At 41.5% G+C, this 15,668-nt stretch overlaps 1 protein-coding gene across 5 annotated transcripts in view; it reads right to left on the reverse strand.

Annotated features, from left to right (window-relative positions):
* LOC115178308 (alpha-1,6-mannosylglycoprotein 6-beta-N-acetylglucosaminyltransferase B) overlaps window positions 1-15,668 on the reverse strand; it is a 159,942-nt gene that overhangs the window by 62,925 nt on the left and 81,349 nt on the right. For all 5 annotated transcript variants that reach the window (XM_029739428.1, XM_029739426.1, XM_029739425.1 and 2 more), the window contains one exon: window positions 10,737-10,906. In XM_029739428.1, the coding sequence (XP_029595288.1) occupies window positions 10,737-10,906 (170 nt within the window). The remainder of the gene's footprint in view (window positions 1-10,736; window positions 10,907-15,668) is intronic.

Consider the following 15,668-nt stretch of genomic DNA (forward strand, 5'->3'; position numbering starts at 1 on the left):
GGTTTAAATGGTGTATTTTACCTCGCGTCCAGTCTCATTCCAAACATCGTAAATTGTTGTATCTGCACGAATCCAGCCTTTACTAAAGTCACCCATACATCAATTGTCTTAAAATAATTTATTTACTAAACTAAGTAATTCACAGAAAGCATACAAACAGTAATTATCGTCACAAAGAAATGGTAGAGTAATGTGCTCTAGTGGGCTAAACAGGCATGGCGGCCTGTTAAACAAAGGGTCATAAAGGGCAACTGAGGAGGCACACAGAGTTGATAAATATTAACAATTGATATGCTAATCCTTTGTACATGAACGCTCACTCATTCTGGAACAATTGCAATCAATATATATTTACGCTCAGCGTGTCGTCGGGATCCTTGTTGGAGAGTCGTTCTGTTGGAGAGTTCTCTCTCTCTCGGTTAGAATGGATCTTTCAAAGAGACATTCATTAATGTCGTTATAGATGGATGTTTCGTTGGTCTTCGCGTTCAATGATATAATTTACTTAGCTGCAGACTAATAATATCAAAGACTTGTTCTTATTCTGTCGGTCTCGATAGTCTAAAAGTTTAACCATGTGGTATAGTTAACTTTCAGTAGAGGAATTGGGGGTCAGAACAGGCTTGTCACATGACACCTGGTCCTGTCTGTGTCCCTGGGGGCGTGCCGATGACTGAGTTAAGCTTGGTACAGAAATACAATTCTATCACATTAACATCAGTACATAGCATCTCAATGTACTACAAATAGCTTTATCCTTATTAATACATTTTATACCACCATTTGGATGCAAGTCCCATAGCTGAGGCTATTATATAAACAGTTTTATGGCAATATGACTATATTGTCTCTTCTGAGTATCACAAAATTGTACCAAGCGGACCAGTTCGTAGCTGGATTCTTCACCAATCTTTTATACCTTCTCCAGAACATAAATGTCGTTCGGTTCCCCAATTCTGTGAGTTGGAAGAATTTCCTGTGTCTCTCTATGGGCCATGTGGCAGGAGATTCTCCTCTTAGAATTTTAACACCCCTTCACACAGGGCCTGGGTGGGGGGAGGTAGGTTGGGGGATGGTGCAAGGGGGAGGGGGTCAACTGTCCTCCCTGTACTCAAAGAGGGCAACGTCATGACAAAAGCCTTCTTTTCACAGATTGAACCACATGCAGTATGCGTTACAAAACACTGAGTTACAAGACAAAATATGTAGGCATCAACAACCATGTAATATGTATATAGTATTTAGGTGGGCTACCATGGAGACACAACTATGTCTCAACTGTCTAATATGAGATTTCATTTAGAGTGGGGTTATGATGCAGTGTTGTCATCTAATATAAAGACCTCACCCTTTTTCCTCCATACCCAGACACTTATACACTACATGACCAAAAGTATGTGGACACCTGCTTGTCGAACATCTCATTCCAAAATCATGGGCATTAATATGGAGTTGCTATAACAGCCTTCACACTTCTGAGAAGGCTTTCCACTAGATGTTGGAACATTGCTGCGGAGACTTGCTTTTATTCAGCCACAATAGCATTAGTGAGGTCGGGCACCGATGTTGGACGATTATGCCTGGCTCGCAGTCGGCGTTCCAATTCATCCCAAAGGTATTAGATGGGGTTGAGGTCAAGGCTCTGTGCAGGCCAGTCATTGTCTTCCACACCAATCTCAGCAAACCATTTCTGTATGGACCTCGCTTTGTGCATAGGGGCATTGTCATGCTGAAGCAGGAAAGGGCCTTCCCCGAACAGTTGCCACAAAGTTGGAAGTACAGAATTGTCTAGAATGTCATTGTATGCTGTAACGTTAAGATTTCCCCGGGTCTAGCCCGAACCATGAAAAACAGCCCCAGACCATTATTCCTCCTCCACCAAACTTTACAATTGGCACATGGCATTGGGGCAGGTAGCGTTCTCCTGGCATCTGCCAAACCTAGATTAGTCTGTCGGACTGCCAGATGGTGAAGCATGATTCATCACTCCAGAGAACGCATTTCCACTGCTCCAGAGTCCAATGGCGGGAGTTTACACCACTCCACCCGACGCTTGGCAATGCACATGGTGATTTTAGGCTTATGTGCAGCTGATCGGCCCTGGAAACCATTTCACGAAGCTCCCGACGAACAGTTGTTGTGCTGACGTTGCTTCCAGAGGCAGTTTGGAACTCAGTAGTGAGTGTTGCAACCGAAGACAGACAATTTTTCAGCACTCGACGGACAGCACTCGACGGTCCCGTTCTGTGAGATTGTGTGGCCTACCACTTCACGGCTGAGTGGTTATTGCTCCTAGACGTTTCCACTTCACAATAACACCACTTATCGTTGACCAGGCCAGAATAAAAAGAAACATAAAAAGAAACATTCACAGTAAAACTTCAAATAATATTTTTGCAGGAATCTCCTTGCGAATGATTTTGCCGAAGATTGTATCTCAGCAGGGCAGAAATTTGCCGAACTGACATGTTGGAAAGGTGGCATCATATGACGGTGCTTCGTTGAAAGTCACTGAGCTCTTCAGTAAGGCCGTTCTACTGTCAATGTTTGCCTGTGTGCTCGATTTTATACACCTGTCAGCAAAAGGTATGTCTGAAATAGCCGAATCCACAAATTTGAAGTGGATTGTATATATGTAAATAAGGTGTATAAGATGGATAGCAGTCCTCTCCAGTAGTGCTGGTAATACAATAACAGGTTAACAAGCTAACAGTGAAACGCTTACTTACTTCCTAACGATGCAGAGAGAAAAATAAAAAAATAATAACTCGAGGAATAAATACACAATGAGTGATGATAACTTGGCTATATACACGGGGTACCAGTACGGAGTTGATGTGCAGGGGTATGAGGTAATTGAGCTAGATATGTACATATAGGTAGAGGTACAGTGACTCGGCAACAGGATAGATAATAAACAGTAGCAGCAGTGTATGTGATGAGTCAAAGAGTTGGTGCAAAAAGGGGTCAAATGCAGATAGACCGGGTAGCTATTTAGCAGTCTAATGGTTCCAAACTTGCCGTGCGGTAGCAGAGAGGACAGTCTATGACTTGGGTGGCTGGAGTCTTTGACAGTTGTTGTTGTAATACACCTGGGCTGTGGTCTATCTAATTGTCTGTAAATTAGCCATCATCTCCATTATGCAATTCTGTTATAGGCCCATAGAGGAGAATGCAGACTCAGCAGAATACACAGGCATGGGCTATATTCAATGCGTATGTGTGTGTGTATATGTGGGTGTGTGTGTGTGTACAGTAGCTACCACAACCAGAATAATGGATATTAGTAGAAGACTGGACCCTGCTGTGATTCCACATTCATAGCTGTAACAATACAATGGACAACAGATAGGATTATATGAGGTTTCTTTGTTCACAGTAAATACAATCAAAACCCACACACTGAATCATTGTTATAGTACCTCTCCCTCTCCTCCCTATAGGCTCTCCCTTCCACTCATTCATCTATCAATCCTAATAGAATCATCTATCCATCCATCTACCTCATTGACAGACAGGAGCCATGGGGATCTGGCAAACCTTCAAGCCTTCTTTGTGTGGGCTGTTATCCTATATAGTGTACATTGTTGAACTGAGCTGATTTCAAAACCAGATGATGTGCTCAATGTAATAGAATCAAATCTGTTAAATCTGTATCTGAAAGGCAAATTATTTAGCGAGTATTCCGTCTGCCTCGTTGTTTTCTCTGCCACGTTTGATTACTGACAAAAGCGCTGATTGCAATTTGTCAGCAGAAAACAGAGAGATATGAGCGAAACAAACATTTCAGACGAGCTTCTATGATAAGTGGCTTCGGTTTTCTTCTGAGATAAAAGAAAAATAAATAAACAAGAAAAGCTGTTGAAAACAATGCCTTGGGATGTTTGTGACTTGGCGGCGAAACGAAACATTTTTCATGACGTCGTGTCGCACTTGGCTGCCAACAAAAATCTATACTTACTCTTCAAACAGAAAGTCTGCCATCTTTAAGTGGCACGCTTGTCTGTGTCCTCACTTAGGCAGAGAGAGCTACAGCAAACATGTAAAGGGGGAAACAACACCTTTAAATGAACCCATATTAATAAATGACGACCCTTCACGCTCTCTTGTGCTGACATCGCGAGAGCGTTATCTTCTTCTTCGTAATATCAACCTCTTGTATGTCCCTATTCTTTTGTCCAGTGATGTGTTAACCAAAAAATGATCGATAGAACAATTTCTGTTTATCAAAGCCAATCTAAAGACAGACCGATAGAGGGGGAATAACAAAAATAATTGCGTTTCCTCCAGTGACAGCTAAATTGCTTGTAATATCACATCTGTCAATTCCAAAAGGCCAATGTTCTTTGTCCTGTTGAAAGCAGGGGGTCATGGGAAATAGGGGGTAGCTGCAGAGTTTCAAGACAACAATGGTGAGCTGGGTTACAGCAAACAACCTTGTTCGATCGCACTTGAGGCGAGAGAGGTGGAGAATGTAACGAAAGATAGAGACAGAGAGAGAAAGACAGAGAGAGAGAGATAGAGGTGTAAACAGAGACAGAGAGAAGACAATATATGAAAGAGAGAACAAAAGAGACAGACGAAGAGGAGAGGAGAAGAGAAGAGGAGGATATACAAGGAGGTAGAGAGAGAAACAAAGGGAAGGTTTGGAAAGGAGAAGTAGAGAAAGAGACAGACAGAGAGTGGGATTTAGTGGAACACTTCACTTAGTCAGAAGCTCACAAAACAGTAGAATTGGCTAAGCCAACAAACCATGACTCAGCTCCAAACATCTCCTTATATCAAAGAAGCTGAAAAAAAATTACTCCAAAATTACTCCAAGACAACTCAATCCCCAGCACAGGTTTGACGGCCAACCACACTACCCAATCCATCTCCATATGACTAACCCTGGCAGGCGGTGTTTGACTATCTCTTGTGATTTACAGTCTCTAGCCCTGCTTTTAGTAGCCAAACACTGGACACCGGCCCCGGAGTGTCTTAACCAATGAGACAGATTTATGTCTGGTCCGCCCGGAGACCGCACAGTGACGGCAACTACTGTATCCGTCAGCACAAAAAGGGGATATGTGAAGAGGTGCTGGCTGGATGAAGGGAGTGGAAATAGACACAACATTGCACCATTGACTGGAGAGGAGGTCGATGACGATCGATGGGGTCACTAAATAACTCAATAAGAAGACTGCAGGGCTGTGTCCCAATCCAAAGGCAGCTAGCTGCCTGCTGCCTACCTGCCTCCAAAGACAACTAACTTAGTAGGTAGCACTTTCCCAGTAGGTACTGTAACTGCCAATCTGGACGGGATTCGGAAGGCAGCATCATGTGACAACGCATTTGCATTCCACCGAGCGCGAGACGTTTGCTAGCAATTCAGTGTACAACCATCCCAAAATGGAAATATCTGACACGAATAACAAGTAAACAAGTAACAGAATCAATCTCCTAAGTACCTGTCCATGAGTTAAGTTGACATCGAATAACTATCCTGCGGTATAGGGTTCTCTTCTTATGTATTGCTCGGTCTGTAGCTCCATCTTTGTGGACAGCAAGCAAGCTTGAATGCATGATACAGGATACGGTTTTTTGAGATAGCTAAATAAGACATTTTACTGACTGTTTAAGATTGATTTAAATAGCAAGAATAGTGGTGTTTCGCTGTGAAACTAATATTGCATTACAGCAGCTAAAGTTCATTCTATGAGTAGGCTTATGTTGTGATTAATTCATACAACTAGCACACCTGCGCATTTTATTAAAAGACACTGATGTTCAGGATAACATGGTTTTATATTAGTTGATAACTATTATTGAAAGGTGTTATGATGCAATCTAACTAGATAAGAGTGCCTTGGCTACTTCATCCTAATGTAAGCTAAATGCATTGGATACAAATACTGCCATGATAAACGATAACATGTCCAATGTAATTATAGAAATGCATATCAAACTGGAATATATATTCAATGAAATGAATACAGCATTGCTATATTCTTGATGTCTTTCTCTCTCCTTGCAAGGGATTAGACAGATGAACAACAAGCACCTGATGCCCAAGCCTCAAACCAGAAACATGTGGAGACATCAACTTGTCATTTTGAATAAATGTTTAACATTTGTATAGTTTTTTCTGTATCTGTGCATTAGTCCTTAAAGCACAGTCCATTCTACAAAATAGGTCATTCCCAAGTGAGGGAAATCTCAAGGAGATTAGCCTCCAACATTCATAAACTCATAAATTCATAAATTCATAAACTGTTCTTTACACGAGGGCAAATTTAGTCATTGTCACGACTTCCGCCGAAGTCAGTCCCTCTCCTTGTTCGGGCAGCGTTCGGCGGTCGACGTCACCGGCCTTCTAGCCATCACCAATCCACTTTTCATTTTCCATTTGTTTTGTCTTTGTCTTACACACCTGGTTTCAATCCCCCAATTACTTGTTCATTATTTAACCCTCTGTTCCCCCATGTTTGTTTGTGAGTAATTGTTTTTTGTATTGCGGTCTGTATAGTCATTTTATACACAGGACAGGACTTTACTAATACTTAATTTCAACTAATTGTGGTCTAAATTTGATATTTACCCACAGTGCAATCCCGTGGGACAGAAAATTAGATATTTTAGAATGAGATTCATAGGTTACAATGTCCTGAGAAGTCTGCATGATAAACAATAACATGGGTGAATCTATTTCTATCTAACATTGTGACGTTGCACACTCCTTAATAAAATCCTGGGATATGGTGATTATTCTGGTGGCTGGGAGGTTCCCAACAAATTCTTTACATCTGCAGGGTGTCAGGGTGAGAGCTGGAACAAGCAGAGACAAGGGGGGAGAAATTAACCTCACTGCTCAAATGTCAGTGCTCAAAGTCACCGAAGCCACAACTACCTTTATTAATGTGTAATCATTTTGTTAACAGTTTTGCATATCCGTTTTTATATTGATCAGTTGTTTACAGTAAGAGTAGAATAACTTAGCCTCTAATTTTAACTAGTAACAACAAACCCAATTGTGCAACACAATAGGGGAAGGGAAAGTGACAGGGGAATGTTAGCTAACGTTGATGTTACGTAAACAGACACTACATGCAGCTAGCTAAACAGACTCATCAACAGAATGCACAAATAACTTGGCTGGCTAGCAGGTATAGAACGAACAGAACACAGCTGGTTGCATTTCCTACATTTTTCATCAGATGTTGTACAAAAACGTAACATGTCTGACGTCCAAACAGGTTGGGCAGAACTGTTTTCTCCTGCCAAGCCAATGCAATGGAGTAATACGCGATCAGGTGCCCACTTTAGTCTCCAAAAACACATTTGCTAGAGTACATGTTTTTAGCTGGCTAGCAAGTTCACCAATTCATTGATTTAAAAACTGTCTGGGGCTTCACAATTGACACATGGTTGAATCTACAATTAGGCCTAGTTAGTTTAGTTTGCATCTCTAAACAGCCGATAATCAGGACGAGAACTTCTACTAATGTTAGCTAGCTATCACGTATGACGTGTTAGCTAGCTAGCTAGCTTGGCAACGGGCTGATAAACAACAGTTACTCAACATTTGAAATGAAAATTCATGTGAAAGTAATTTGTTGAATATCATTTTGTGAATAAATAAATGTTATACTTACATTTCGCCAAGTTATTCCTTATTCTTCTGGAACGTCTTCTCCCAAGCGGGGACTTGTGTCCACCATTCATTTAATTTAAATTTCGGTGCGCTGAAAGGGGTTATGGGATAACCTCCCCAGCGATGGACACATGGGATGCTGCCTTCAAAATCGCCCAATGAAAGCACCTTAGAAAGCAGCATTTGAAGGTACCTTTGGATTGGGACATACCAATTTTGACATCCTGCTTAGAAAGCTGCCTCAAAAGGCAGCATCCTTGTCGATTGGGACACAGCCCAGGTCTGAGGTTCTGATGGGCTGAAGTATTGGGTTAACTGGGGTGGTAGAGTAGGTACAGTTGAAGTCGGAAGTTTACATACATCTTAGCCAAATACATTTAAACTCAGTTTTTCACAATTCCTGAGATTTAATCCTAGTAAAAATTCCCTGTCTTAGGTCAATTAGGATCACCACTTTATTTTAAGAATGTGAAATATCAGAAAAATAGTAGAGAGAATGATTTATTTCAGCTTTTATTTCTTTCATCACATTCCCAGTGGGTCGGAAGTTTACATACACTCAAATAGTATTTGGTAGCATTGCCTTTAAATTGTTTAACTTGGGTCAAGCCTTCCACAAGCTTTCCACAATAAGTTGGGTGAATTTTGGTCCATTCCTCCTGACAGAGCTGGTGTAACTGAGGCAGGTTTGTAGGCCTCCTTGCTCACACACGCTTTTTCAGTTCTGCCCACAAATTATCTATATGATTGAGGTCAGGGCTTTGTGATGGCCACTCCAATACCTTGACTTTTAAGCCATTTTGCCACAACTTTGCTTGCAAGTATGCTTGGGGTCAATGTCCATTTGGAAGACCCATTTGCGACCAAGCTTTTAACATCCTGACTGATCTCTTGTGATGTTGTTTCAATATATCCACATAATTTTCCTACCTCATGATGCCATCTATTTTGTGAAGTGCAGCAAAGCACCCCCACAACATGATGCTGCCACCCCCGTGCTTCACGGTTGGGATGGTGTTCTTTGGCTTGAAAGCATCCCCATTTTTCCTCCAAACATAACGATGGTCATCATGGCCAAACAGTTCTATTTTTGTTTAATCAGACCAGAGGACATTTCTCCAAATAGTACAATCTTTGTCCCCATGTGCAGTTGCAAACCGTAGTCTGGCTTTTTTATGGCTGTTTCGGAGCAGTGGCTTCTTCCTTGCTGAGCGGCCTTTCAGGTTATGTCGATAAAGGACTCGTTTTACTGTGGATTTAGATACTTTTGTACCTGTTTCCTTCAGCATCTTCACGAGGTCCTTTGCTGTTGTTCTGGGATTGATTTGCACTTTTCGCACCAAAGTACGTTCATCTCAAGTAGACAAAACGCGTCTCCTTCCTGAGTGGTATGATGGCTGCGTGGTCCCATGGTGTTTATACTTGTGTACTACTGTTTGTACAGATGAACGTGGTACCTTCAGGTGTTTGGAAATTGATCCCAAGGATGAACCAGACTTGTGGAGGTCTACAATAATTTTTTGGAGGTCTTGGCTGATTTCTTTTGATTTTCCCATGATGTCAAGCAAAGAGACACTGAGTTTGAAGGTATGACTTGAAATACATCCACTCCGATTGACTCAAATGATGTCAATTAGCCTATCAGAAGCTTCTAAAGCCATGCCATAATTTTCTGGAATTTTCCAAGCTGTTTAAAGGCACAGTCAACTTAGTGTATGTACACTTCTGACTAACTGGAATTGTGATACAGTGAATTATAAGTGAAATAATCTGTCTGTAAACAATTGTTGGAAAAATTACTTGTGTCATGCACAAAGTAGATATCCTAACCGACTTGCCAAAACTATAGTTTGTTAACAAGAAATTTGTGGAGTGGTTGAAAAACTAGTTTTAATGACTCCAACCTAAATGTATGTAAACTTCTGACTTCAACTGTATATTGATGCGGTTAAAAAGATATTAACTGTTTAAGAGGGAATAGTGGCCCAGTGATAATATCACTTGCTCTCTACCTAAAAATTGGTCTTTTATCTAAAGTACATTGCCTATAGAAAGTCTACAACCCTTTTAAATGTTTTCACATTTTGCTGTGTTAAAATGTAATCTAAAAAGTGATTCAATTATATTTTGGATCCTACAGATCTACACGACCTACTCCACATTTTCAAAGGGAAAGAAAGTTATAGAAAACTTTTCTGACAGGGATTGGGGAGTTTGTTAGGATCAAGAGAAATATGAAAGGAGCAAAGCCCAGGTAAAAAAGTTTGAGTAAAACCCACCTCAGTCTTCTGATAACCTAACCCTGGGATAGGGTTGTATTTTTCTGTGTGACAATTACACAAATGTTTATGCAAAAGACACACCCAATTGGCATTCCAAGAGCTGTTGAGTGTTCCTGAGTGGCCTAGTCTCAGTCCTGACTTAAATCTGCTTAAAAAAAATCTGAGACAAGGTTTAAATATCACTGTCCATCAATGATCCCCAAACAAATTTGCTGAGCCTGAGCAATTTTGACAAAAACAATGCATATATTTTGCCCTACGAGTTGTGCAAAGATGGTTGATCCTTAATGAAAGTATTAACTCAATGGGGTAGAGACTTATCCAATTATGATATTTCAGTTTTTGTTTTAGTTGGACAATTTTCACTTTGAAAATGTATTTGAATCAATTTTTAGATCAAATTTTAAGGCAGCAAAATGTGAAAGTTCAAGGGCGTGCAGACCTTCTATAGCCACTGTAAGTGTTCCCATTGTAATTCTATGGATCAACATGAGGGATAAGTCAAAGTGATGAAATGGACAGCAATCAAATACAAACGAGCACCGTCTGTCCATTGATCACAAAGCGCCTTTTAACACCATCACCTTGGAGGATCTGTAAGTCGCTTTGGATAAAAGCACATGCTAATTGCCATACTGTGTGTATTGGCCAATAGCTGACTAAACAAAATGGCTGTGGTCAGATCAATGAAAACGCTTCCAATCCACCAAACACTAAAACACCCAAACAAATTCAATCAATCAAAAGATGATCAAATCAAGATACAGCCAAAACACAGTTTCCCATTAACATCATTGTAACATTATAACATGCTGACTCACCCCTGCAGTTCCTTAACAGACATGGAGATCTTGAGGTTGTGTCCCAGGACGTGGAGGGCTGTGAGGATGTCGGCCCACTGGACCATCTCCCCCAGGGGACCTCCCTTCAGGACCTTGGGGCTGAACACGTCCCCTGACTCCTCTGTCAAGAAGCCCACGTGCACCAGGATCTGGGGGAAAATATAAATGTTTATTTATATACTATTTTTACATCACTACTTTAAATAAAACAGAAGAATAAAACCTGAGATAATACATAAAGATAATGAATAAAAAATGTGTGTCAGAGAGATCAGCGGTGAAGTCGACATGTTACAGACGTTTGATTGTGATGGCTCAGTTGGAGAAGTTCTATAATGGTACACAATGTACACGTCTGAACATCTGCATGCATTACATATCATCACGTTGCCCATCATTAACGGAGCTTAAGTTCCCATCAGAAGTCAAACATCCAACTTCAGCTATAATGCATGGTTTTATAAGTATCAGACATGAACACGTGTTCAATCTTCACAGTGTACTAGACGTAGCCAGTCAGTCATTGCTGGCATACACAGAACAGACACTGAACGCTAGCATACACAGAACAGACACTGAATGCTAGCATACACAGAACAGACACTAAACATCTGCATACATTAGATCAGTGTTCCCCAACTTCTCGAGTACCCCCAATAGCACACATTGTTGTTGTAGCCCAGACAAGCACACCTGATTCAACTTTTCAACTAGTCATCAAGCCCGCAATGAGTTGAATCAGGTGAGCTTGTCTGGGGTTACAACAAACGTGTACTTTGGTTACTTGAGAGAGAGCTTTAGTGATCAGCCATCCAACTAGCCTTAATAATACATTTGACATGGTTCTCTAAGTACCAGACATGAACCCATGTTCATCCTCCAAGCAATTTTGAATATGGGAGGGGAATAAAGATGGCAGCCCCCAGGTACTTACCACAAATGCCTTGTTCGCTAATTTGAATTGAATTTGAATTGACCACACTTCACAGGAAGCAGAATTTGAATTGAATTTGAATTGACTATACCCCACAGGAAGCAGAATTTGAATGGAATTGGAATATAAGTTTTATTCAATGAAATTCAAATAGTTTTTGGCTATTCAAATGGATATTATATATGTGAACACAACACTATACAATGTTAATTTTGACATCATGTATTGTAACCAACACTATGTTAAACATATGATTGAAATATTCCAAGATAATTTTGTAGGTTGTCTATAATAATTCATACCTCACTAACATGTTATAAAAAAAACGAGTCAGAAGAATTTCCCAGAATGCATTAGATAAAACCAAACACTCCAGAATGGAAGGGAACAACCTAACATCTCATGACAAAAATTGTTATAATAAAATACATCTATGAGTGATAATCTATTTGATATTTTAAATAGTATCTGTATTTATTAAGTATTAATTGACATATTCTTTGGGTAAACATGTGTCAAAGGAATTCCTTTTCATGTTTCATTTTTTCTGTTGAATTTCTTTGAATAGCTTTGAATTAAATTCAACTTCCTTTCATTCAAATAGAATATCAAATCTGTTTTCGGTGTGGTGTGTCCAATTTAAATACAAATTTCAATTTCAATTCACAGGTTGAATTGAATGAAATGAACCCCAACCCTGCCTCCTAGTGTATTAGAAATCAAGAAATCATTTATATCAGTTCAGAATCCAACTGTAGCTGTAATAATAGAGTAATTAGCATCAGACACACAAGAGCACATGTTCATCCTTAACCTAGCAAATATTTTCCCTGGAATTTCTATAGTGTTCATTAGACAATGGACATCTGCCTACATTACTGTTACTCATACATCCGACTCTCACTGTAATAATACACTATGGTATCAGAGACAGAATACATCCCTGCTGTGTATTTGACAGAGGCTTGCATTCCAAATGGCTCCCTATTCCCTGCATAGTGCACTACTTTTGACCAGAGCCCTATGGGCCCTGGTTAAAAGTAGTGCACTATGTAGGGAATAGCGCACCATTTGGGATGCATCCCGGAGTCAGTCATGTCAGAGAGGTGCTGTGCAGAGTAATTCTGACGAGCTAACACAGCATGAAAAGCCCTTCTGCCCCAGATAGACATACTGAGACAAACTTTCACTGGCTTTTACATAATGAGCTTATGAGAGTGGTGAGTTTGTGTGTATGTGAGTTTGTATGTGTGTGTATGTGGTGTGAGAGAGTGTGTGTGTATATGTGAAACAGAGTGGTTGTGTGTGTGAGTGTGTATGTGCATGTATGTGTGTATGTGTATGTGTGAGAGCGAGAGTGTGTGTGTGTGTGTGTGTGTGTGTGTGTGAGAAAGATAGTGTGTGTGTGTGAGAAAGATAGTGTGTGTGTGAGAGTGTGCGTGTATATGTGGTGTGAGAGAGTGTGTGTGTATATGTGAGAGTGGGTGTGTGAGTGTGTATGTGCTTGTATGTGTGTATGTGTGAGAGCGAGAATGTGTGTGTGTGTGTGAGAAAGAGAGTGTGTGTGTGATTAACAGCCCTTTCTCCACGCAGCGGGGCACACCTCATTAAGTTCCTGGAGGCTGTTTTACCCTCGCCTCTCTCCCTCCTCTCTCTCTCTCTCTCTCTCTCTCTCTCTCTCTCTCTCCTCTCTCATCTCTCTCTCTCTCTCTCGCTCCCCCCCTCTCCCTCCTTTCTCTCTCTCCTCTGCTACCCCTCTTTCCCTCCTCTCATCCTCCCTTTTCCTCTCTCTCTGTCCTGTGTGTGTGTTGCCTGAGTCACTGTCTAATCATGTGCTAAAAGTCACATAGTCAGTCAGCGGCTGGCAGGATGCTAAACAACAACACTGGCACATACCACCACCTCCTCCTCCTCCTCCTCTTCTAGCCATCTCCCGTCAGATTGTATGAGCGCCAGAACGGAGGGAACGAAATTCAAAAGAGTGGAATTAATGATCCTGATGAGATTGATTTGTCTCATTAATAAGAAAACGATTTCACAGTCCTGGTCGCCCAGGTCGAATTAAAAAGTAGTCTGTTATTAAAAAGTAATTAGGATGAAAACAAGAATACACAACGGCCATCAAAGACAGGACATGGAAATAGATTCTGAAATAGACACACAGTAAAACACAGACCCAGAGAAACATCCCTGCCATAGACAAACTTCAAAACCAGCTTATACCAGTTCTCCATGTCTCATCTCTGCTGACTTCTAAGCCCCTATATGTGTGTGTGTGTGTGTGTGTGTGTGTGCGTGTCGAGAGAGTGTCTATGGGATGCATAGCGAATCGAGCGCCAGCGAAAACGCGACTGGTATGAAATTAAATATCACCCTGATTTAATAAGCTTCCTATATTAAACGTGTGCTTCATAAAAAAGTTAAGTGCAATTAAATTACAGTTTGGGTGGCAGATGGCAGAAGGCTTCGGCCCCGAGAATGCCTTTGGCCAAAATTGGGGATATCACGCAGATCTGGCAACCACGCACTAATGCAGAAACACTAGTGTGGAGGGAGGAATTTCACAGTTCACACGCTGGCAACAGCACTCTATTGCTGAGTGAGGAGCCTATTGGGTTGGCTCTGGTAGTGCTGGTGTGGTACTGTAGAAAAACGGGATTTGACTTTTGGCTAATGGGTAGCGTTCATCTCAATTTGCCAAAGTTAGTTCCCCTCCACTGAAGTAAAAATGGGAGGCAGCTTCATGAAACATACTGGAATGACGTTGGAAACGGAACCTTGATATTTAACCTTGAATTCGGTTTTCTGTTGAAAGGGGAGTCTGCAGTGATTCTCGACGGTTGTATGTTCGTGTAGTAACGCCTCGATCCCACCGACAGCGTCGTTGCGTTTTTGGTACACCAGAAGTACATTCATTTCCAATGGAACGCTGCGTTTGCCTTGCAGCATTGATCCGAAATTACACCATTGACACCTATAGACAGCTGCACGCATACACACACAGAGACACAGTTATCTCACCCCTGTTACCCTCCTAAGGAGTCTGAACATGCATATGGAGGTATCTGTTTATACAGTGGACTTCTGCCACTCACAGAGGGTCTGTGTTTGTGGGCACACGTATGTGTGAACATTTGTGCGTCCCTTTGCGTCTGTGTCTCACACTAACAGCAAAAAGAACCCAAGGAACGAAGCAGGAAGAACACTCTCGACACCCGGAAACCACAATGGATCCAGAGGCAAAGACATCTACGAGACAGACGGTGAAAGAACAGAGAATACCTCGTCTTCAACTCATCTACCTGCTTCCCTGTGCCCTTACACACCATCTTACCACCTACACACACTGCTACACCTTCTATGGTGTTAAATCAACTCCCCCCCATCTTGCACTCTCAGTGCGACTGCTACAATATAATTGGCATAGTCTCTAATAGGGATAAAGTGACTGTAGGAATGGCAAAGAGAATGTCTATTGCTGATAGGAACTTTGGAGTGAGATTGAACATGCACGCACGCGCACGTGCACGCACGCACACACACACACACACACACACACACACACACACACACACACACACACACACACAGTATTGTACAGCTAACCTTGTGGGGACATAGAATTCAGTCCCATTCAAAATCCTATTTTCCTTAACCCCTAACCCTAAACCTAACCCCAACCTGTACTCTTACCCTTGCCCTAACCCTAAACCTAACCCCAACCTGTACTCTTACCCTTGCCCTAACCCTAAACCTAACCCCAACCTGTACTCTTACCCTTGCCCTAACCCTAACCTAACCCCAACCTGTACTCTTACCCTTGCCCTAACCCTAAACCTAACCCCAACCTGTACTCTTACCCTTGCCCTAACCCTAAACCTAACCCCAACCTGTACTCTTACCCTTGCCCTAACCCTAAACCTAACCCCAACCTGTACTCTTACCCTTGCCCTAACCCTAACCTAACCCCAACCTGT

Source organism: Salmo trutta, chromosome 38 (assembly GCF_901001165.1).
Source record: "Salmo trutta chromosome 38, fSalTru1.1, whole genome shotgun sequence".
NCBI lineage: Eukaryota > Metazoa > Chordata > Actinopteri > Salmoniformes > Salmonidae > Salmo > Salmo trutta.